Source organism: Aegilops tauschii, chromosome 1, assembly GCF_002575655.3.
Source record: "Aegilops tauschii subsp. strangulata cultivar AL8/78 chromosome 1, Aet v6.0, whole genome shotgun sequence".
Classification (NCBI taxonomy): Eukaryota; Viridiplantae; Streptophyta; class Magnoliopsida; order Poales; family Poaceae; genus Aegilops; species Aegilops tauschii.
In genome coordinates, this window is record NC_053035.3 from 20,481,933 (window position 1) to 20,507,410 (window position 25,478).

The 25,478-nt window shown below is 46.2% G+C and overlaps 2 protein-coding genes across 2 annotated transcripts; both read left to right on the forward strand.

Annotated features, from left to right (window-relative positions):
- The first annotated feature begins 7,365 nt into the window (after positions 1 to 7,365).
- On the forward strand, positions 7,366 to 8,777 carry LOC109769000 (uncharacterized). Its single transcript, XM_020327743.3, has 2 exons — positions 7,366 to 7,549; positions 7,633 to 8,777. Exons 1-2 carry the CDS (start codon positions 7,463 to 7,465, stop codon positions 8,092 to 8,094), a joined length of 549 nt encoding a protein of 182 aa, XP_020183332.1. The 5' UTR covers positions 7,366 to 7,462; the 3' UTR covers positions 8,095 to 8,777.
- Positions 8,778 to 14,856: 6,079 nt separating this feature from the next.
- On the forward strand, positions 14,857 to 15,631 carry LOC109768999 (uncharacterized). The gene is made up of 2 exons (XM_020327742.3): positions 14,857 to 15,015; positions 15,104 to 15,631. The coding sequence occupies exons 1-2, from the start codon at positions 14,929 to 14,931 to the stop codon at positions 15,431 to 15,433; spliced, it is 417 nt and encodes a 138-aa protein (XP_020183331.1). The 5' UTR covers positions 14,857 to 14,928; the 3' UTR covers positions 15,434 to 15,631.
- Positions 15,632 to 25,478: the final 9,847 nt, after the last annotated feature.

The window sequence follows — 25,478 nt, forward strand, 5'->3', positions numbered from 1 at the left end:
CGACACTAAAAGGTTTATGTCATCACAATTCACACACCTTGTACAACTCAAAATTCATATGTCATGAAGTAGTATCAAGTGGCACATCTTTCCATATGTAGATAGTACTAATTGCTATAGTACATGAGAGAACATAAAAGACCATGTCCAAATCTGAAGCTTGATAGGCTTGTTGTCGATGGTGATCATCCTATCCCCTAGCTCGACATCCATTCTGACCTTAGTGTTGGGCTTGAACCGATGAACTGCTGCAATAGGCGTAAGAGGCAAACACCTTAACAACCATCCAATAGGACCATAGATGTCGATCTCCAAGAATGAGAGCAGACACCAATAGCTGCACGGATCCACCCATTCGTGAAACGAGCGTCAATAGAAATGGATTGATCTGGAGGTTAATCTGTGTAGCAGATGAGGATGTACATTGAGTTGAGGAGCAACCGGCTATCGGGAACACTACTGCAGCCACTTCATCCTTCAGTCACTGCTTGGGATCAAGAGGGCCCAAGGTTGAAATAGGAACCTCGATGGATGAAGATGGTTGCGAGTGTCGTTAGTTCCTTTGTTGGGTGAAGATTGGAGGAAGGACAGAGGACGGAAAATACTCAAACTATACCTCGGTGGCGGGGAATGACGACGTTATCATCGGCAGGAGGTAAGCCCTGCTGCGTACAGCCACGATCATATCCTCCTTGTTGATGCATTGCCTCTTCTAAGGGCTCGCGTATGAGTGCTTGAGGCCCTCGTCTGAACCGCCGCAAAGCACACGTCACCACAACTCGCCTGAACTCTAGGGTTTGGAAGGAGGAAGTAGAGCGGCCGGGGATTCCACCAGAGGCGTTCTTGTGTGGGTTTCTCCGTCCATTCTTTTCAATCGACCATCGTGCGATGTCAGAGAAAAACCACGAACGAGGTGGGGACAGGTACACCAGCGGACGAAGTCCGCGTGGAATAGGAGTGCGAAACAGAAACCTTATGTGTCTTCTAAGCAGTGTAATATATATATAGGATATAGATATGTGTAGATGTGGATGTAGATTTTGGCCGGACTGTTCTTGTTTTTTTTATCACAATACAGACTCGGACGCTTATATATACGCACATACATTCACTCCTATGAACGCTCGCACGCACAACCTACCCTTATGAGCACCTTCAAGACTTAGCCGGCACATCATTTTTGGATTGACGAAGTCACCACAAAGGCCTTCATAATCGACGGGAACGTCTGCTCCTACTAAATCGTCAGAAGACCTGAATAAATTCAGAAAAATGCGAGCACTAGTATCTAAGTTTAAGATGTGGACTTGCGATACTTGGCATCTAGCATTGGACAGAAAACGTGAAAATATCAAACGAACAATTAAAGGGTTGTTTCGGAAAGTGTCATGTTTGTTGGCGGCTCGTGCTTAGCACCTCTAATTATTGATGATTAACGAGCATACTCTAGTTGACTGCACGTTGGCGTGTTTCTTGTGATGATTGGACTGGACTAGAGTTTTGTATTACGGAGCCAGCTACGGCTTGACGTCGACCCTAACGCGCCACGCCGGCTGTGCGTCCGGGTCCGCTATGCTTCCTTCGTACGAAACCTAGCAAATGCATATACTTGCTACCCCATCGTCAGAGAGAGAGAGAGAGAGGGAGAAGGTGGGGCAGCCACGGCCTAGCTTCCAAGCCATGAGGCGTGAGGACCCAGAACTGCGCCAAGTTACCTCCCCAACCTTCCACGCTGTACAGGGGGACACCGTCCTCATCACCGTCGCCGTCGACAACCCTCTCCTCGCCAGGAGCGTCGCCATCCAATGGCACGGCACCGGCGAGGTGAGTACGCCAATCCCAAGCTTCTGCCGTGCGCGCGCTATAGATGTTGATTTTGTCCGCAGATCGATTGATTCATTCCTGTGGTGGTGGTTGACGGGGGCTGCAGACTGGCACGCCGGCGACCGACGGCATCGACGGCCACACCTTGACGTACAATTTCGTGGCGGACCGGCCGGGCACGTTCACCTTCCGCGCGCGCTACGGCCGCAACCGCCCCGCGACCTTCACCAAGGCGCAGGGACGTGAGGCCTGGCCGTCCGCCGCCGGCGACCACGCACACACCGATCGTGTCCGCGTGCCACGCAGCCAAGAGGGGCCTTCCGCCTGCCGACGAACACGCACCCCTCCACGGACCGCCCACCAAGAGCTCGTCTACGTTCGCGGCGGCCGGGGCCATGCGTGCGTCGAAGCGCAACTCATGGCCGGTAACACCACTATCTACCTCAATGACGAAGGCCCGGTCGTGCGACTCCTCCGGTGGTCCGCTGTCGGATTGACGGCCGTGGCCTTGTGGGTCTCTGGTGTATGCGGCGAGCGGCATGACCCTGTTACACGCCGCCGAGCAGACGGCCCGTTGTTAGACGCAAGGTTTGTTGGTCGAGCAAACCCTCATGTTTCACGGGCTCCCAGCTTTCCACCGCCTTGAGTTAGTAGTGTCAATTTTCTTTCCCACTGGAAATATGATTATGTGGTTTCTAGGATATTTTGGTGTTTTCGCTTTCTTGATTCACGTATCGAGTTTGTACAAAAATCATAGTTGTTTGTCTTTTTGTAATCTAGTGGAAATGAATTTGATTGCGGAGTTGTCTAATTAATCTGTGTGTAAATGGTTGTATATATACTTCAGATGTTTGGAACAATTATCTATTGTTATTGTAAATATACAAGTGCAAGAATGAATCAACCATTTTTTTTTCATTGATGAAGATCTACATTATATATCCCTAGAGGGGATGCATCCACAGGATGCATCGTTTCGAAAGGGAGGGGATAAAGAGGCACGGCGGTTAGCGCATGCGAACCGCCTTTCAGTTACAATGTCTACCAGTTATCTGGCTAATCGACGATACGATGTCATGTTTTCAAATAAAATGCCTGATAATTAGGTAGTAGACTTGAGTGAAAAAATAGAGGCAATCTTAAGAACGATTTTTAATTAGATTGGCTGGGCATCTCCATCTTTGTATGACACATATATGTGGCTGGATCCAAAAGGTGCGCGGACACCACTTAAAACTGAAAGGAGATATAATGTCACAACCAACTAAACATGTTTTGTGAATATTTTTCTCCCTCATTCCACCGTTCTAGGCAATTCATGAAGTGATGAGTACAACCGAACTGTTGATTTAGGGGTTAAATTCTTCTTCCTACAACCGGAAGAACCTTTTTCTTTTCAACAGCGGATCTAAGCCGTTCAACACGTAAAGAGAGGCAAAGGCTCAAAGAGTTGACGACAACCCTATGAATCAGTTTCCTAAACTGTCGAGACCAAAGAGTATAGAGAAGGTTCTCATGCATGTGATCGGCATGGAAAAGGTCCCCGTGCTTCATTCACCGCGCGGGGTCTTGAATGGCCGTGAAGGAGACATGACGATGATGACAATTTGTAGGCAATATTGATGGTGTTCCTCTTCCTGATGGTGTGCGTGGGTCTTGGGAGTAGCCATGTCAGATGGGTGCCCTGTCTTGTGCCCATTGTAACGGGTTTAGCTTGGTTTTCTATAAATTGACTAGGCCACTTTATCTCCACCGCCTCGAGTTAACACTATATCATTACATTGTTAATAAACAATATTCATTTTCTATGGTATTTTTGGTGTTGCAACTTGTGGGTTTCTGCTGTATACGGCGGGCGACATGACCCTGTTATGTGCCGCTGAGATAGTCCTCATGTTTCATGCGCTCCCAACTTCCCACTGACTTGAGTTAGTATTGTCAAAAGATTTCCCAGTGTAAATAAACATTATGTAGTAGTGTCTATGAAAATTTTGGTGTAGTCACCTCATTAGTATGTGCATTGAATATGTCAAAAAAATCAGAGTTGTATTTCTTTGTAATCTAGTGGAAAGGAATTTGAATGTGTAGTAGTTGTCTAATTTATGAGTAAATGGTTGGTGTACTCCAGAAGTTTGGAACCATTATGCATTGTTGTCTTGCTAATTGACGACGCGTCTCATGTTTTCAAATACAATGCTGAATAATTAGGTTGTTGACTTGAGTGAATAAAAAATACAGGCAATCTTAAGTAGTGATTTTTAATTAGATCACGCTGGGCATCTCCAACTTTGTATGACAGATATGAGGCTGGCTCCAAAAGGTGTGCGGGCACCACTACAAATTGAAAGGAGAAACGATACTACAACCAATAATACTTGTTTTGTGCACATTTTCTCCCTCATTCCACCGTTCTAAACAATTAGTGAAGTGATGATTCATGATTCTAGTACAACTGAACCATTGATTTAAGGGTATAATTCTTCTATCTGCAATTGGAAGAACTTTCTTTTCAACAGCGGAGCTAGGCGGTTCAACACGTAAAGAGAGGAAAAGCCTCGAAGAGTTGACGGCAACCTCATGACCCAGTTTCCTAAACTGACGAGACCAAAGAGTATAGAGAATGTTCTTGTGCACGTGATCGTCATGGAGAAGTTGATCGTCATGAAGAAGGTTCCCGTGCTTCATTCACTATGCGTGCTCTTGAATGGTCGTCCATGGTGGAGTCAGAATAGCTTTCTCGGGGAGAATGAATGACAACGATTGTTTGTAAGCAATCTCGATGGCGTTCCTCTTCTCGGCGGCGTGTGTGGGTCTTGTGAGTAGCCAGGTCAGATGGGTGCCCTGTCTTGTGCACGTTGTAACTGGTTTTAGCCCGATCATCAGTAAATTGACTGGGCGACTTTATTTTCCGCCGCCTTGAGTTAATACTATATCTTACATTGTAAACAAACATTATTCATTTCTATGGTGTTTTTGACGTTGCCCCTTCATTTAATTGTTGTAATAATTTTTGCGGGTGTAATTATTTGTAATATAGTATAAAGACTATAATTATCAAACTAAGTATGGAGAGTTACCGCGCACTTGCACGGCTAATGATTTGATACACATTCATCTGAATTATTAGGCTAGAACACAAACAAGTAGTGCACGTGCTTTAAAGCGTGCATGTTCTCTCTTCCCTCGGCTTCCCTTGGGTATTGAAGAGGCCTTACAGGGTGGAGAAGCTGGGACGCTACCGGGGGCGAGTAGCTGGTGTAGGAGCGGCGGGAAGTGGGGTCGGCGACATGTAGGGCGAGAATGACAGGGACACATGGGCTCGTTGACAGATGAGGAGACACTTGGTGGGCCATGGGCGGAGGGGATGGAAGATGAAAACTTTATCTGGAGGGGCCACCCTGGGTACGACATGCAGAAGTTTCCCCATGTGGTGTTTAGGTTACCCGCTGCTGAACTGCATTTTAGGCAACGGGTTGCTAGGTACCCAGAAATAGGTACCCTGTGTGAGGGAGTGGTGCAGGCCATACCCACATTTGCTATGTCTGTCTTCTACTTGACCAAGACCCTGTGTGAGGAGATTAGTGCCATGATTGCTCGGTACTGGTGGAGTCAACAGGACAATGAGAACAAGATTCACTGGGTGGGCTGGCAGAAACTCACACGGTCCAAAGGGAGAGGAGGGCTCGGCTTTCGGGATATTCATGATTTCAACATTGCCATGCTTGCCCGCCAGGTGTGGAGACTGATCCAAGAACCGGAGAGCCTTTGTGCTCAGCTCATGAAGGCCCAATATTACCCAAACAGCTCTGTTCTGGAGGCGGGGGAGACTGCAAACATGTCCTATGCATGGCGGAGTATTACCCATGGCATTGAGCTGATTAAGCAAGGTGTTATATGGAGGGTAGGCGACGGGGTGAGTATTAGGATATGGGAAGACCCCTGGATCCCGAGAGCCTGGTCACGCAAAGTTACCACACCGAGAGGGGGCAGCTTGCTAACCAGAGTCTCAGAGCTAATTGACCCCGGCACGGGCGAATGGGACGTTGAGTTAGTACGGGATACTTTTTGGGAGGAGGATGCAACCTTGATACTCCAGATGCCTCTGCGGGATGGTGCTGTGGATTTTATGGCCTGGCATTTTGACCCTAAGGGGCTGTTTTCGGTTAGGAAGGCTTACAAGTTTAAGAGGGCAATCTCTGAGACTGCGGGGGGTGCTGGTGGGGCGCCCCAAACTGAGGCTGGCAACCTGAATGATGGAGGACATGACAAATGGAAGAGGATCTGGCGTATGCCTTGCCCGGGGAAAATCAAACACTTCATCTGGAGGATGGTGCACAATACCCTAGCCACCAAGGATATCCTACGCAGGAGGGGCATGACCATCCAGGATCATAAATGCTTCCTATGCAATTCCCGGAATGAATCCGGCAAACATCTCTTTGTGGAGTGCCATGAAATCAAGCAAGTATGGCGTGCTCTTAGCCTGGAGCACGTTCGACAGCGACTTGATGTGTGTGAATCCGTGGATGCAACAATGGACAGCTTGTGGCAGATTCCGGAGAAGGGTCGTATGCTGATTGTCGTCATGTGGTGGCAATGGTGGACGCAGAGGAACAAAGTGAGGGAAGGCGAGAAGCCCATGGAGCATGGCCATTTTGCTTGTAGAGCTGCATGCACGACCGAGGAATACCAGGGTTATTTCAGCAAAAATGCCAAACCTCATGCTACGCCACCGCGCTGGCTTCCCCTGCCGGCCGACGTGCTCAAAATTAATGTGGATGGAGCCCACGTCACAGGTGCGCAATCTGGCGCATGGGGGGTGATAGTCTGCGACAGTGACGGGACGGTGGTGGCGGCTCGTGCAGGGCGAGCTGACCATGTGGCGGATGCTTTTGGCGCCGAACTGCTAGCGGTGGAAAAGGCCTTGGACGTTGCTGCTGAGCTCGGCGCGGTGCATCTGATCGTCGAGACTGATGCTCTCCTGGTGGAACAAGCGCTCAACAGCATGAATGAAACTAGTGTATAATACTGCCTTCCTAATGCATAGTATCATATATTAGTATCATGTAGTACTTTATTTATTAACAAGTATGACACATAATAGCATAACATTTATTATGATACGGTATCATGATATAATACTTAACCCTTTCTTTCTTCCTTTCTTTCTTCATTTATTCTATGACAGATCATCAAATTTGTCAACTTGACACGCAAGATACTAGCTATAATAATCTCATCACGACCAGCCAAACGATAGCTCCCTCGCTGATCAAGCCCTTTCTCTTGCACGTGCGTACGTAAGAGTGTTTACGTCAGTCCTACGTACGCACCTCCCCCTTGTGAATATGATGATTTAATCTTGTTTGGTGGACTAGTTGACCGCACGTTGGCTTAGCTTATTATTTTCTTTTGAAGGAGCCAGCTGCTAACGCGGGATGCCCGCTGCGCCTCCACGTTTCTGCTTCCTTTCGTCGCACGAAACCTCAACACATATATTATGTACCATCGTCAGAGAGAGCTGATAGCAACGAAGATCGATCGAGTCCTGGCTTGCCTCCTGGGACTGCTAGCAGCAAAGAAGTTGGAGTTCCCGGGGTGCAAGTCAACCGCCGACGGCCAAGCCACCGCCCCGACCATGTGCGACACCGTCGTGATCACGGTCGCCGCCGACAACTCTCTCATCGGCAAGAGCCGCGCCAACCCATGGCCTGGCATCCGCAAGGTACGCATCTCCCAAATCTTCCGTAGGGCGATGTAGAATGCTTTGTTCACCGGTTAATCCTCGTGATGGTTGGCACTTGGCAGGTGCTGCAACCAGCCACGCCACCGGCAGATGGGAATGAGAGCGTCATGTTCACGTACAGATTCATGGAGGAGCCCACAGTGTCCACCGACGTGCAGGGAACCGAAGCTGAGCCGTGCGCCGGCGGCAGCGCATGCACCAGCACCGACACGGTAGACAGTGCAGTCAACGCGCTATGGACAGACGAGGGATGGACCGCCGACGACTGCCTGCGCACCACCGATCGAGAAGTCCTGCTGTACTATGGCGACGGCGTGGGCCGTGCCGCCGATGTGTGCCAAGAAGCGCAGCTTATGGCCGGTAACTCTGTTATCTACCTCAACGATGAAGGCCCGGTCGAGCGGCTCCTTCAATGGGTTGCAGGTATATGCGGGGGCAGCGGCCATGCCTGCGCCGAAGCGCAAATCATGGCCAATAACCCTTATATCTACCAGAATGGCCTGGTCCATTGGCTCCTCCGGTAGTCTCTCGGCAGTTACGCGCTGTTCAAAGTGAGGTTTGAAGGTCAAAGAAATCACAGTTAGAAATCCCCACCGTCCGTTCTTGGGATCCAATATCCAAGCCATGGAGGACAATCAAGAGCCAGCTGTGGAAATGCTTCGAGTCTCATCAGGTGAGGTCAATCACAGAACACGTCTGCCTAAATCCAATGTTTATGTCCTAGCAAATCCTCGCCTTCACAGCCTCCTTGATTTCTCCTTTTCTTTTCATTGTAAATGAGCATCGTCCATTTTCCTTTATATTTCTGGAGTTGCCGCTGCTTCGACTTTGTAAGTTTTATGACTGGTGTATTTCTTTGTAATCTAGTGGAAAGATATGTGATTGTGTAAATGTGTAATTTATCGGTCACTGAATGTATGATAATCCAGATGTTTGTAATAACTATATACTCCCTCCATTCCAAAATATAGTGCGTCCGCGCTTCCCGAGGTCGAACTTTGACCATAAATTTAACGAACGAGACCGACTGCGGCGGGTGAAAAAATTACATAATTAAAAACTTCTTTCGAATACGAATTCACTGATATAATTTTTGCTCCCGCCGCAATCGGTCTTGGTAGTTAAATTTACGGTCAAAGTTGAAGCACGGAGATAGAGGAAGCACTACATTGTGGAATGGAGGGAGTATCTAATAATATTTTTACCTTTCGTTGAGGAACATGTATATCCCAATAATAATCGGATAAACAAGCAAAACATAGTTAGCAAGCAAATTAGTGGACTTCAAAATTTGTGCAAAACATGAAACTAAGACCAAACAAACCAATAGAAGACTCCAGTTTTAGAAAATCAAAATTTAGTCTTTTGAATTTCCGCTCTAACAAGATTAGGACACAAGTCACATTCAATCTCGCCCTGAAAGGACACCGGCGCGTGAAGCAGTAGCAAATAAATAGTATTTGCACATGGGCCGGGACATCACGCCGAGCATCACAAGGAGATTCAGAAAAACAAGGATCCACGTCATAGTTTCATTCTGTCGAAAGGAGCTAATCGACGATCCGATCTCATTTTTTTTCAAATACAATGCTGAATAATTATATAGTTGACTTGAGTGTGAATAATACAGACAATCTTAACTAGTGGTTTTTAATTAGATATGGCTGGGCATCTCAAATTTTCTATGACCCATATGTGGCTGGCTCCAAAAGGTGTGCGGGCACCACTTTAAACTGAAAGGACAAATAATACAACAAACTAAGCTTGTTTTGTGCACATTTATCTCCCTCATTCCATTATTCTAAACAATTAATAAAGTGATGATACAAAAATGTAGTTCAATCGTACCTTCGATCTAAGAGCATACCGGAAGCAACTTTTTTCTTTTCAACGGCGGAGCTAAGCGGTTGAACACGTGGAGGAAGGTAAATCCTCGAAGATAATCGTATGACTCAGTTTCCTAAACTGATGTGACCAAAGAGGATAGTTATCTTAAATGTACTTGCAGGTGATCGTCATGGAGAGGGTTCCCATGCTTCGTTCGGTCTACATCTTCTTGGTTGGTCGTCAGCAGTGGAGCCGAAGTCGCCTGTTTTCAGAAAAATACGACAATGATAGTATGTAGGCAATCTCGACGGTGTTCCTCTTTTTGGTGGTTTGTGTGTGGGTCTTGTGAGTAGTCAGATCGGATGGGTGCCCTGTCTTGTGCATGTGTTGTAACCGTTTTCTCTAAATTGACCAAGCAACTTTATTTCCGCCGCCTTGAGTTAACGTTGTTATTTTTACACTATATATAAATATTTTTCATTTTCATGGTATTTTTGGCGTTGCCAATTCATTAATTTGTGTAATTTGCTGCTAAAATAATTCAAACCTGTTATAAAATTTCATCAGAAATACAAAGCATGTCAAACATAATAAAAGTACATCGGGATCTCTATACCACTGAGCGGCCCATAGCGACGTCAGAACGAGCCACCGAGAGCCAATGTCTCCACTCCCCTATCGGAGCAGACTTGACCATGTCGATGACAGTCCTGAAGGCTTCGTGTGCGTGCCCCTAGCGACTAGCTCCCTGGAGTTGCAATCATCGCCGTTGAACCCTTGAGTAGTTTTGAGGCAAATGACACTAGATCTGGCCACCACGCACGGACGATGAGAAACCCCAACCTTGATGCCCCAACAGGACGGTAGGAATTTATGCCAGGTTGAGTCACTTGAGGTCCATTGTATTTTAAGTAAAACAAGGCGAACATGGAGACAAATCCATGACTTAATTTTAAAACCGGACCGGACCGCTAGTCGGACCCGAAAGCTCGGAACCGATGGCCTCGGTGGTTTATTAAGCATCTGCGGTTCTACAATTGGACCGGGGCCGGTTGAACCAGCCATTTTTTTTTTCTAGAAACTAGGCGATAAACCGGAGCTGTTGAACCAAAAAAAGGTTGGGCTAGTGGAAAATGTATATTCGTCTCATGTGCCCCACAGGGTCGAGCCGAGGTGCTTAAATCTGCCCAATAAGCAACTTGTCCAGCCTTGGTTGTTGTAAAAATGACATAAATATTCCTAATTGACCTTTATTTCGTAAAATCTTGTTATATTAAACCAGCGTTGAATCGAATGAACCTGGCAGTCTGATCGATAAAAACCTGAACCACACGACTCATCAGTTCGGTCACCGGTCCGATTTTCTAAACTATAATCTATGGTAGAGAACTATTACAATAGTATTACATTTAGTTTGGGACCTAGCTAGTTATTCCTTGCTTCCTGATGCGAGAATACACCCTGGTCATGTTGAACTCAGGTGGCGAATCTACTAGGGCGGCTTGCTTTAACAGGTTTGAGCCCCACGTCCAACACTGTAAAATTAATTTTTACTACTAGTCTCAAGGCCCAACCTAGCCACTTGCTAGCCCAAGCCAACACATGTTCGCACTACACAGGCAGCCCAGCTCCCACTCCATTTTTTTCTAGATTCGCCACTGTTGAACTCCTAGGGCAGATGATAATGGGGCAATCGTTCTCCACCATTGACTGTTGGTGGGACTTTGAAGTTGCATTGATTGTCTGCGTTTTTCCAACCCCTTAAAAAGCTGGCTCCACACGTATAATTTAATGCATTCTCATTTGTGAAAATGCATGCAAATTACAATGTATGAAGACTAATTTCATGCAATCTTCACAGTTCACACTGTGGCTACTGTTGTTTCCCAACACAGATTTTGACAGGGATATCGGTAAAACGAAAATAGAGAAAGGACAACAGGCACACTAGTTGGCTGGAGCATCGAGCAATTGATTGATTTTAAATAGAGCTTTTTTGCGTGGGATATAGGGTTTTGGGTTTTAAATAGAGCTGTAAAAGGAAGTTACTCCTTGTACTGTATGTGCAGAAGTCGTTTTCGCCAATGCTCCCTGGGATCATCAATCAGGTATATTTTCTTATCTTCTAGTAATTCATTTATAATATGATAATACAGCAACATGAAGTTGTACAGGTGGTACATATGTGAAGATTTCCAACCCCATGTACAGGTCACACGTATGTGAGTAATATGGTAAAAAAAACTACAGTTGTATTTCTTTGTAATCGTGTAGTAGCTCTCTAATTTATGTGTAAATGGTTGTGTGTTCTCGATGTTTGGAACAATTATGTATTGTTGTCTTGCTAATTAATGATACGACGCAGAATAATTAGGACATTGAATAATTAGGAAGTTGAATTGAGTGAATTCAAAATAGAGGCAATCTTAAGTAGTGATTTTTAATTAGATCAGGCTGGGCATCTCCAATTTTGTATGACACATATGTGGTTGGTTCCAAAAGGTGCGCGGGCACCAATTAAAACTGAGAGGAGAATTACCACAACCAACTAAACATGCTTTGTGCACATTTTTCTCCCTCATTCCACCGTTCTAGACTATTAATGAAGTGATGATACATGATTCTAGTAGTACAACCCAACCGTTCATTTAAGGGAATAATTCTCCTGCTTGCAACAGGAAGAGCCTTTTTCTTTTCAACAGCGGAGCTTAGCGGTTCAACACGAGAAGAGAGGCAAAGCCTCAAAGAGTTGACGGTTGCTAAACTAACGAGATCGAAGAGTATACATCTTTTTTTTATGGAAAAACTTTTATTCTATTCATCTTCAATCATGGCAGTACAACGAACACCAGAAATAAAAATTACATCCAGATCCGTAGACCACCTAGCTACGACTACAAGCACTGAAGTGAGCCGAAGGCGCGCCGCCGTCATCGCCCCTCCATCGCCGGAGTCGGGCACAACTTGTTGTAGTAGACAGTCGGGAAGTCGTCGTGCTAAGGCCCCATAGGACCAGCACCCCAGAACAGCAACCGCCGCCGATGAAAAATAACGTAGATCGAAAGTATCCAAACCGAAGACACACAAACGTAGACGAACAACGACGAGATCCGAGCAAATCCACCAAAGATAAATCTGCCGGAGACACACCTCCACACGCCCACCAACGATGCTAGACACACCACCGGAAAGGAGGCTAGGCGGGGAGACCTTTATTCCATCTGCAGGGAGCCGCCGCCGTCTCACCTTCTTGAGCAGGACACAAACCCTAGCAAGTTTGAAAAAAACGAGTAAAAATGAAGCCCTCCTGCCGGCCCATGCCAGGATCCAACATGCCTCCATGGCCCTAGGGCCATCGGAGATGAGGCGGACCTGCGCTGGCGCCGTCGGGAGGCACGAACCCTAACTTTCCTTTTTGGAGGAGGAGGTGGCAGCTGCTTGTGTCGTAGGGTGTTGAGGGCGTCCCACGAATAGTATACATCTTGATATGAATGCGTAGCTGATCGTCATGTAAGAAGGTTCCCGTGCTTCGTTTGGTCTGTGGACTCTTGGTTGGTCATCTGTGGTTGAGTCAGAGTCGCTTACTCAGGGAGAAGTGTTGATGATGACAGTTTGTAAGCAATGTTGATGGTATTCCTCTTTTCGACAGTGTGTGTGGGTCCTATGAGTAGCCAGGTCAGACTGGTGCCCTGTCTTGTGTGCGTGTTGTAATGGTTTTCGTCCTTTTTTTGTAAATTGACTGGGAAACTTTAGTTATAACTGTTTTTACATTGTAAAAATTTCATTCATTTTTATGTTATTTTTAGTGTCGGCGCTTCATTAATTTATGTAATATTTTTTTCGGATGCAATTCTTTGTATTCTAGTGGAAAAGGCTATTATTACCATACTAAGTAAGCAGAGTGACCACGCACTTGAACAGCTAATGATTTGATACTACATTCGTCTGAATTTATGGGTTAGCAGGCAAACAAGCATTGTCGAGACATGGAGAGTAGGGATGGCAGGGAAGCGGGTTTGTAGAGAAAAGCCTTATGTTTCATGGGCTTCCAGCTTCCCGCCGCCTTGAGTTAGTAGAGTTGTCAAAAGATTTCCCACTGTAAATAAACAATAGAGACAATATGTAGTAGTCTCTATGATATTTTTGCTTTTGTCGCTTCATGTTTTCAAATACAATGCTGAATAATTATGTAGTACTAGTTCGCAAAAAGAAGAAGGCTATATTTTTTTTAAGAACTAGGAAAATACAGCCCGAGACATGCAGCATGTGACACCCTACACTTCCTTGATATAGCGAGCCTCTAGTTAAGACTAAGGCTGTGCCATTGACTGTTGGCGCAAAGTAGTTGGGACTTTGGAGCTGCATCAATTGTGTGCGCATTTCAACCCCTTAGAAAGCCGGCTCCACATGCATGAATGGATGTATATCGGCAAACATTAAATTTAATGCATTCTTATTTGACAAAATGCATCCAAATTACAATGTTTAAAGACTAATTACGTGCATTATTCATAGTTTATGTGGCTACTGCTGATTTCCAACAGAGATTTTGACAGGGATATCAGTAAAACAAAAACTGAGAAAGGACAGTAAGCACACTAGTTGGCTGGAACTTGATCAATTGGTCCATTTTAAACAGAGAATGTTTTTCATGGAATATAGGGTTTAGGGTTTTAAATATAGCTGTAAAAGAAAGTTACTCATTGTGTGTGTGCGCGCGCAGAAGTCTTCTTCGTACCGCGGTCGACACTCCGTGCAGGATTTTTACACGATGATCATTTGGAGATCGACAAAGTCATCACAAGTGCCTCATAGTCGACGGAAACGTCTCCTCCCATTGAACGCGCATCACCGAATATCCTGAAATGAATCCAGAAAAATGCGAGCACCCGGAGTTAAACCCTGATGGGCTGGGGATAGCATTGTCCTCGTAACCATCCAACCATAGGTTGGTTCGTGTGCGACTCTTGCTTCTATCCATGTATGGTTGGATACATAGCATCGTCCAAAAATCGGCCGAACAACATCGTCCGTATAGCAGAACTCATATGATAATAACACAACCAGCATCCCTCAGGTTTCGAATCATGAAGTTCAACAGCGCGTACGTATATATGTGAAGATTTCCTACGAGAATTAGGCAGCGGACCGTGTCTTGATAATAGCTTCCTTGCTGATGAAGCCTTACTCTTGCGTGCGTACGTAAGAGTGTTGACGCCATAGTCATACGTACCTATCTCCCTCGTCTGAATATGAATGAATGTTGCTTGGTGGACTAGTTGACTGCATGTTGGCTTAGCTTATTTCTAGCATTAGTACGACAGAGCTAGCTGCTAACGCGGGATGCCCGCTCCGCATCCACGTTTCTGCTTCCTTCGATCGCACGAAACCCCAACATATATATGATGTGCCATCGTCAGAGAGAGCTAGTAGTAAAGAAGTTCGATCGATCCCCCACACTGCTAGTAGCAAAGAAGTTCCAGTCCCCAGAGTGCCAGTCAACCATCGACGGCCAGACCGCCGCCAAGACCATGAGCGACACCGCCGTCATCACCGTCGCCGTCGACAACTCTCTCATCCGCAAGAGCCGCACCAACCAATGGCCTGGCGCCCGCAAGGTACGCACCTCCCAAATCTTCCATTCGAGCTTGCGATGTAAAACGCTTTATCCACGAGCTAGTCCTCGTTGTTCTTTGGCACTTGCAGGGGCTGCAGACTGGCACACAATCAGCAGATGGGATTGAGAGCGTGATGTTCACGTACCGATTCATGGAGGAGCGGCCGGGCACGTACCGCACTTGTCACGACCGAGACCCGACCACAATGTTCACCGACGTGCAGGAAAGCGAAGCTGGGTTGTCCCATTCAGAACACGATGCAGTCAACGTGCCACACGGAGACGAGGGGCAGACCAGATACGGATTCGCTCGCACCGCCGACCGAGAACTCATGGCGTGTACCCCAGGAGGCAGGGGCAATGCCGTCCTTGCATGCCCTCAAGCACAACTCATGGCCAGTAACCAATGTTTTAAATAGCGGACTATTGCCAAATAGCGGCGGACCTCAAAATCAACTATAACGAAGCTATAGCAGGCTATAGCGGGCTATTTGTACATGGGACCATTTAGCTGCACCCTAATGAAAAGGCTATATAGCGGGCTATTGAAAACATTGCCAGTAACTCTGTTATCTACCACAACGACGAAGGAACAACTCATGTCGAGCGGCTCCTTCGGTGGGTTGATGGTATATGCGGGGGCAGCGGCCATGTGGGACACGCTGTCCTACTGGTCAGGGGAATTGCCGAGAGTCACTTTCGGCAAACCTAACTTCACGGCAAACTGCCTTCTTTGCCGTCACAGCCTCACGGCAAAGAGGCACCGCACGGCAAACCCTGCAGACGCCGAGAGCCGCTCACGACAAAGAGGAGCCACGTGGCATGCCCATCTGTAACACGGCTCCGTCAGTTACTGCGTACATTACCGAGAGCCGCCCAACGACACTCGGCAAAGTATATGCCACATCCTATTTTCTTTTTTATGTGTGTACTTTCTAACTGACATGTGGTCCCACTGGTCACATAAGATTTTCAAATAATTTACTAAATATTTTTGAAAAAAAAATGACGATATCTTTGCCGATAGCTGCTCTCGGCAATTCTCCTGACCAGTAGGACAACGTGGCCCACATGGCAGCTGACAGTTTACATATCTTTGCCAAGAGCTGGTCTCGGCAATGCTCACCTTCTTTTCCGAGAGCGTCTCTCGGAAAAGGTGTGGGCACAACAGTAGTGTCTCCCAGACGACCAGTTTTCCGAGGGGTGCTCTCGGAAAAGGTGTGGCACAACAGTAGTGTCTCCCAGACGACCAGTTTTCCGAGAGGTGCTCTTGGTAGCATGTCGTTTTCCGAGTGTTGCTCTCGGAAATCTTTCCCATCCATTCTGCTGTTAAGCTATTTCTTTTCTGATCCCTGCTGATGAAAATAACTACAGTGCAATTTGGAGTAGTCCACACATATATAGGCATAATTTGATCATTATAGACATAATTTGATCTAGTCCACATATATATGCATAATTAGGGATAGTCCACGTATTGTCACACACAAGTCGAATGTAGTATCCTAGTAGACGTCACACACAAGTCGCAAATTCATACATATTGTCACTACTTGCAAAATACGTGCACGTCACAATAGAAGTACACTTGGTAGACGTACGTCACACACAAGTCGTAAATTCATACATATTGTCACTACTTGCAAAGCACGTACACGTCACAATAGAAGTACACTTGTTCATATATAGATCATCTAGAGGAGGAGAGGCCATCGGGTTAACATTCCGGAGGAGGAGGAGGGGCATCACTTGCACTGCTTCGAGATTGCATAAGAACCTATAAGAGTAGAGTCACGTGAGGGTGGTTCGTCCCTATGTAATGAATCTTCTACTCTAGTTTAGATAATGTTCTACCTGTAATTGATTCTCAAGCAGCTTCAACCTATCGTCCATGACTGCCCGTTCCTTTTCTCTGGACTCCTGCTCAGCCTTCCGCCTTTGCTCCTCTTCAACAGCCCGTTGCTCCATTAAATCCTGTAACATGGCATTAGGCTCATATAGGTTGGAACTGTGCTATTTCGAGGCATGGACATAAATGAAACGTTAGGATGCTAACCTTGAGACGCGCTATCTCACATGATGCGGCGGTTGGGTGACTCTGTATGGACGGAGTTGAGCTGGTGCTCGACGCGCGTATCTCATGCAGGTGGCGATCGCCCCGTTGCAAAGGAGGTGGCGGCCATGGCCCTTCCCCTCGCCAGCAATGATGAGAAGCTCGGGATCAAGGGGCTTGGACGTAGGTTCGGCTTCCTGCTCGTGCACCTCCTGGAAGACCTCTTTGAAGGTCCCCCACTTCTCCTCCGCCGACTCGCTGCAGAACTCGGCGCCATCCTTCCCCTTGTGGCCTTCTCTCCAGGCTTCTAGGATGTGGACCGGGCGACCAACCTTCGCCTCCTGCAAAACTAACCATCAAGTTTAATGAACAAAGATGCACCGTGCAAAAAAATTAACATCTTAATCCACATACCATGTGTTGCTTGAGAGCGGTTAGGTTCCGAGTCCCCTGGACATTAGTCGGGCCTGGCATTTTGGCTCGATCGTTTCCCTTCTCCACATGTTGCGCCTGCCATGTTGGGTCACACCACATGTCAACCAGGGCCTCCCAACAATCGTCCTTCATCCAGAGTTCCTTCACCTAGTCAGACAAAATCGAATAATTGAGGAACAAGAGGGATGAATCAAAGTACTAGCAACCGATGTAGTCACTTACCACTGACAGGTATTCTTCTCGCGACAAGTTGGTCTGGCAAGCAGTCTTCCTTGTCATCTTCTCTCCCTTGTCATCGAGCGGCCGACACTGCATCACGGCTTTGTACCGCAGCGTGTGCTTGGTGTCAGAGAGTATCTTTCGGGCAGATTTCACGATGCCTTTGATCGCCTTCTGCTACTCACCATCCACGCAAGCAAAATGTTTGCTACAAGAAAGCATATGGCATCTTCTCACCATCCACGCAAGCAAGGATTTGGATATGGAAAAATGCAATGGTCGGAGTGAAGATACTTACAAAAAAAAGTGATGACCCGGGTGGCCATGGTGACATTGTGCTCGTCCTTGTTGTGTTAGTAATGCTCCCAGGTTAAACCTGGCGACGGCGGCTCGTCATCACCCGGCTTGGACAATCAAGGGAAGTGCTTCCTCAAGAGGTTGTGTCGGGATAAATTTCCACTGACTGCATGATATAAGAGACAAGCATATGTGAGTGTCAAAGGTGTGGCATCCAAAATATGATGCAAATGAAATGCTTGTTTACCCCTCTCCTGTCGGGCAAATGACAGGACGGTCGCTGGCAGCAGTTGGTTCCGGGACCTTTCCTGGACCACTCCCGGATTTCTTCCTCTTGGAAGTGTTGCTCGAGGTAGACCCCGAGCCGTCCGAGGTCTCCATGTCGCCCGACTCGGTAGCGACCAGATCTGGTCCATCTAAGTCCACTCCGACATCGCCATCCGATGATGACTCGTCCTCGGGAGTGGCCTGATGGGAGGCGGACGACTCGGTCCTACCACTCGGGACTCTCCGGTACTTACTAGTGCCCCCATCAGAATCTGGAAAACAAAATATATATATGGTGAATATTAACCATGCCACTTCAATAGGCATCAGACTTTTTGTTTTGATCAAAGAAGGGTTTTCCCCTTCCGATTTTCATTAAAGAAAACCAAGCCAACAGGTATTCACTTTGTTGATTAGTTCACATATCTATGTTATGGACGATGACTAGTTGGATGCTTGGTTTGATTTCAATAGTTCAATATAAAAGTGGAGCCGTCCTATATGTCCAAACTAAAAAATTGTAAGTTATGTGAAAGAAGAGTATAAGCACAACCAAAATGGTCAATAAAAAGTATTGAAGCATACTCCATGGTTTATTCAAGCTTCATTTTAACTGGATGTAATATATGCCAACAAGCATAATTCATATATGATTCCCACTCTTTAGATCTTATCAAATCTGACTTGGATATAGAGTTCGCAACAGGCTCCTCTAAATCCCGACACAATAACAACATATATTTCATTGTTCTTGATGATAGGCGGAGATTAAAGTTCACTCAACATATGTGGATTAGGGCACCATGGACTTTCATGTACTCTTAGAAGGACCCCATGATTTGGATACATGGATGAAAGGTACAATGCTTAATCGTTGCGGTCTATTCCAAACTTTGTTACACAAGCAAGCGATTTATCCATGGTTCGACTTTGAAACCAAATAATGTATGATTCCTTGCAGGTGCATTCATTCCTACTTATATAAAGGAGGCGAATTTAACTCATGAGGCAAGATTTTCGCACATCCAAAACTACAAACTTGCAAAAAAAATGAATGTGGCAAATGGCATTGAAAACCTGTTTCATCATTGCAGATTGCATGTAACATTTATTCACCAACTAGTGATCATGGGATGACAATACAAAGAGGAGGCCCTGCCACCACGACTCTCAACGGCGGAGGAGGAGAAGAGGAAGAGACGAGAGAGGGAGGAGGGGCCGGTTTTCCACTAACCCGAGGGCATCTCCAGCTACCGCGCTACCCAAGAAGCTCCGCTGCGGCGGCCGTCCTTGGGCCGCATCGAAGAACTGTCGCGCCGGCTGCCGGCCATGAAGCTTGGTGGCGACGACAGTTGAGGGCGGTGGCCGCAGTTGGGGGCGGTGGAGGAGGGGTGGCGGTGGCAGTTGTTGGTGGTGGCCGCAGTTGGGGGCGGTGGAGGAGGGTTGGCGGCGGCAGTAAAGAGTGTAAAGTAAAAAAAACATGAGAAGAAGCAGTTGTTGACCGTGGCCTACCCCCTCTCTCGGTGCCGGTCAACTTCCTAGACCGGCACCGAGAGAGAACTTTAAAAAGTGTAAAGTAAAAAACATGAGAAGAAGCAGTTGTTGACCGTGGCCTCCCCCCTCTCTCGGTGCCGGACAAGTTCCTAGACCGGCACCGAGCGAGAACTTTAAAAAGTGTAAAGTAATAAACATGAGAACAAGTAGTTGTTGACCGTGGCCTACCCCCTCTCTCGGTGCCGGTCAACTTCCTAGACCGGCACCGAGAGAGAACTTCAAAGAGTGTAAAGTAATAAACATGAGAAGAAGCAGTTGTTGACCGTGGCTTACCCCCTCTCTCGGTGCCGGTCAACTTCCTAGACCGGCACCGAGAGAGAACTTGCTACCTCTTGAGCACTGCGTTGGTTTTCCCTTGAAGAGGAAAGGGTGATGCAGCAAAGTAGTGTAAGTATTTCCCTCAGTTTTTGAGAACCAAGGTATCAATCCAGTAGGAGGCTACGCGCGAGTCCCTCGCACCTACACAAAACAAATAAATACTCGCAACCAACGCGATAAGGGGTTCTCAATCCCTACACGGTCACTTACGAGAGTGAGATCTGATAGATATGATAGGATAATATTTTGGTATTTTTATGATAAAGATGCAAAGTAAAATAAAAGCAAAGTAGAAAAGCAACGGAAATAACTAAGTGTTGGAAGATGAATATGATAAAGATAGACCCGGGGGCCATAGGTTTCACTAGTGGCTTCTCTCAAGAGCATAAGTATTTTACGGTGGGTGAACAAATTACTGTTGAGCAATTGACAGAAATGAGCATAGTTACGAGAATATCTAGGTATGATCATGTATATAGGCATCACGTCCGAGACAAGTAGACTGACTCCTGCCTGCATCTACTACTATTACTCCACACATCGACCGCTATCTAGCATGCATCTAGAGTATTAAGTTCATAAGAACAGAGTAACGCCTTAAGCAAGATGACATGATGTAGAGGGATAAATTCATGCAATATGATAAAAAAAAACCCCATCTTGTTATCCTCGATGGCAACAATACAATACGTGCCTTGCTGCCCGTACTGTCACTGGGAAAGGACATCGCAAGATTGAACCCAAAGCTAAGCACTTCTCCCATTGCAAGAAAGATCAATCTAGTAGGCCAAACCAAACTGATAATTCGAAGAGACTTGCAAAGATAACCAATCATACATAAAAGAATTCAGAAGATTCAAATATTGTTCATAGATAAACTTGATCATAAACCCACAATTCATCGGTCTCAACAAACACACCGCAAAAGAAGATTACATCGAATAGATCTCCACAAGAGAGGGGGAGAACATCGTATTGAGATCCAAAAAGAGAGAGGAAGCCATCTAGCTAATAACTATGGACCCGAAGGTCTGAGATAAACTACTCACACTTCATCAGAGAGGCTATGGTGTTGATATAGAAGCCCTCCGTGATCGATGCCCCTTCCGGCGGAGCTCCGGAACAGGCCCCAAGTGGGATCTCGTGGGTACAGAAGGTTGCGACGGTGGAATCAGGTTTTTGGCTCCGTATCTGATCGTTTGGGGATACGTAGGTATATATAGGAGGAAGGAGTACGTCGGTGGAGCAACATGGGGCCCACGAGGGTGGAGGGCGCGCCTGGGGGGTAGGCGCGCCCCCCTACCTCGTTGCTTCCTGGAAGCTTCCTTGACTTAGGGTCCAAGTCTCCTGGATCATGTTCGTTCCAAAAGTCACGTTCCCGAAGGTTTCATTCCATTTGGACTCCGTTTGATATTCTTTTTCTGCGAAACTCTGAAATAGGCAAAAAACAGCAATTCTGGGCTGGGCCTCCGGTTAATAGGTTAGTCCCAAAAATAATATAAAAGTTAATAATAAAGCCCATCAATGTCCAAAACAGAAGATAATACAGCATGGAGCAATCAAAAATTATAGATACGTTGGAGACGTATCAGAACTTTAAAGAGTGTAAAGTAAAAAAAAGAGAAGAAGCAGTTGTTGACCGTGGCCTACCCCTTCTCTCGGTGCCGGTCAACTTCCTAGACCGGCACCCAGAGAGAACTTTAAAGAGTGTAAAGTAATAAATATGAAAAGAAGCAGTTGTTGACCGTGGCCTACCCCCTCTCTCGGTGCCGGTCAAACCCTTTCTCCTCGGTCCACAGAGAAAAAAATGTAGGACTGGTGGTAAACGGCGGCAGTAACTCTAACTGTCCTAAGGTAGCGAAATTCCTTGTCGCAGAGAGAACTTTAAAAAGTGTAAAGTAATAAATATGAAAAGAAGCAGTTGTTGACCGTGGCCTACCCCCTCTCTCGGTGCCGGTCAACTTCCTAGACCGGCACCGAGAGAGAACTTTAAAGAGTGTAAAGTAATAAACATGAGAGGAAGCAGTTGGTGACCATGGCTTACCCCCTCTCTCGGTGCCGGTCAACTTCCTAGACCGGAGGGGCCACCGGATGGCCCATGCATATACATGCGATGGCCTCCTTTGAGAGCACGAGAAGTTTCAAGGCCAACGGAGCAACAGGACCCGCACTTCCTACACAAACCAGACACATTCCCTCTCGATACCCATAGACTATCTCGAAGAATGGGCGTAGACTTGGTATATCATCTCGCGATGACATGCACTAACACGGAGAATCAGTTATTCATCGTGGACTACACCCTCTCGGTGCCGATCAACGCCCTAGACCACTGGGGCCACCGGATGGGTGCTCGATCTAGAGACCGCCCGAGGGGGGGGGCACCCCTACATGTGTGTGGCCCATGCATATGCATGCAGGGGTGGTGTGCTATTTGAATAAGCAATGCACGTCCTTGACGTGGCACGTGCCTCACAAACCACACACACGGGGCAGGAACGTCGAGGACCAGCTGCGTTCGTCTGCGAGACAGAGTCTTCGGTGGGTGATCCCGTGACAGAACGGGCCTAGACTTGGTCTGTCATCTCGCGATGACATGCACTAACATGAAGAAGCAGTTATTCACCATGGCCTACACCCCCCGGTGCCGAACAACGCCCTAGACCGACGGGGCAACCGGATGTGTGCTCGATCTAGAGACCGCCCGAGGGGGGAGGGCACCCCTACATGCGTGTGGCCCATGCATATGCATGCAGGGGTGGTGTGCTATTTGAATAAGCAACGCACCTCCTTGACGTGGCACGTGCCTCACAAACCACACAGACGGGCGGGAACGTCGAGGACCGGCTGCGTTCGTCCGCGAGACAGAGTCTTCGGTGGGTGATCTCGTGACAGAACGGGCCTAGACTTGGTCTGTCATCTCGCGATGACATGCACTAACACGAAGAAGCAGTTATTCCCCGTGGCCTACCCCCTCTAGGTGCCGAACAATGCCCTAGACCATCGGGGCAACCGGAGGGGTACCGGTCTCTAGAACCGGGCGAGGCCCTTCTGGAAAAGAAAACACAAGACGGTAATTATGATGTGCCCTTCCAAAATCCGTGATTTAAAAAAACAATGAAAATTTTCAAATGCATGAATTTTATTTCAAAATTTATGAACTTTTTAGAAATTTGTGTAATTTTTAAAATTGATGAAGCTTTCCAAAATCAATGAATTTTTTCGAATTCGTGGACATTGTTTTCAAATATATGAATTTTTTTTGATTTTGTAAACTATTTTCAATATCGTAAACTTATTTCCAAATTGGTGAACTATTTGTTAAACTCATGAAATTTTAAAAGTATTTAAAAAATTTAATGAAAAAACTGGAAACTGGTGTTTTAGAGAAAGGCACAGCAGGAGAGAAAACCGACTAAAAGAGCGAGCGAATGAAAATAAAAGAAGGCGGGCGAGCGGGCGAGTGACCTGAGCGAGCGAGCCAGCATCGCAGAGGGGAGTGCCCTTGCTCGTTCTTGTGGGCCGTGGCCCATTATTTCGGTCGCTCGCTGTATTATTTCCAGAGAAAGGAAAAATAGACCGTGACACTGATCAGGACCGTGATGACTGTTCACCACGAAAACATTGACAGCTAAGACCGTTGACTTTTCAAAAAAGTCGCGAGTATGGGAAATTTTCAAACTTTTTATGAAGTTCATGCAGTTCGAAAAAAGTTCATTGATTTTTAGAAAAAGTTCGCACACTTGAAAAAACTTTTTAGATTTTGAAAATAATTCATAAATTTGAAGAAATCTTCACAAATATGAAAAAAATTATTGATTTAAAAAACAAATTGATTTTCAAAAATAGCTTATCGATTTTGGATAAAAATCATTAATTTTGAAAAAAAGTTCCAAACTTTGCAAAAAGTGCGTGATTTTCAAAACAAGTTCATCAAATTTGGGAAAGGTTCCAAAATTTACAAAAAATGATTTAAATTTGAAAAAATTCATTGATTACCAAAAAAGGTTCATCCATTTTGAAGCAGTTCATCAATATTTAAAGAAAGAAAAAGAAAAAAGTAACCAAACGGAGAAGAAAAAGAATAAGTAAAAATATTCTAAAGGTCTGGCGTGGGGGAGGGGGTTATTGTGGGCTTGTTTGCGCTTCGAGGCGAGCCATCCAGCTATTGTGGAAACGCACTAGTAGGGAAAACCCTAGCAGTACCGCGGGTTTATCGTTTAGCAGTGTCGCGTTTTAGAAAACCTCGCTACTGCTAAAAGCTGCAGCGCGCCTGTTTAGCACGCGCTACCGTTAAGGCAGCGCTGCTGCTACACACATACCCCGCGCTACTGCTATTATTTTTTGTATTTTTCTGCAACGTATTTACTCTATATTTGTATAGGTTTTATACAATAGTCTTTATCATATCATACACACAATAGTCTCTGTTGGAAATATGCCCTAGAAGCAATAATAAAATGGTTATTATTATATTTCCTTGTTCATGATAATTGTCTATTGTTCATGCTATAATTGTATTAACTGGAAACCGTAATACATGTGTGAATACATAGACCACAACATGTCCCTAGTAAGCCTCTAGTTGACTAGCTCGTTGATCAATAGATGGTTATGGTTTCCTGACCATGGACATTGGGTGTCATTGATAATGGGATCACATCATTAGGAGAATGATGTGATGGACAAGACCCAATCCTAAGCATAGCACAAGATCGTGTAGTTCGTTTGCTAGAGCTTTTCTAATGTCAAGTATCATTTCCTTAGACCATGAGATTGTGCAACTCCCGGATACCGTAGGAATGCTTTGGGTGTACCAAACGTCACAACATAACTGGGTGGCTATAAAGGTGCACTACAGGTATCTCCGAAAGTGTCTGTTGGGTTGGCACGAATCGAGACTGGGATTTGTCACTCCGTATGACGGAGAGGTATCTCTGGGCCCACTCGGTAATGCATCATCATAATGAGCTCAATGTGACTAAGGAGTTAGCCACGGGATCATGCGTTACGGAATTGAGTAAAGTGACTTGCCGGTAACGAGATTGAACAAGGTATTCGGATACCGACGATCGAATCTCGGGCAAGTAACGTACCGATTGACAAAGGGAATTGTATACGGGATTGATTGAATCCTCGACATCGTGGTTCATCCGATGAGATCATCGTGGAACATGTGGGAGCCAACATGGGTATCCAGATCCCGCTGTTGGTTATTGACCGGAGAGTCGTCTCGGTCATATCTGCATGTCTCCCGAACCCGTAGGGTCTACACACTTAAGGTTCGGTGACGCTAGAGTTGTAGAGATATTAGTATGCGG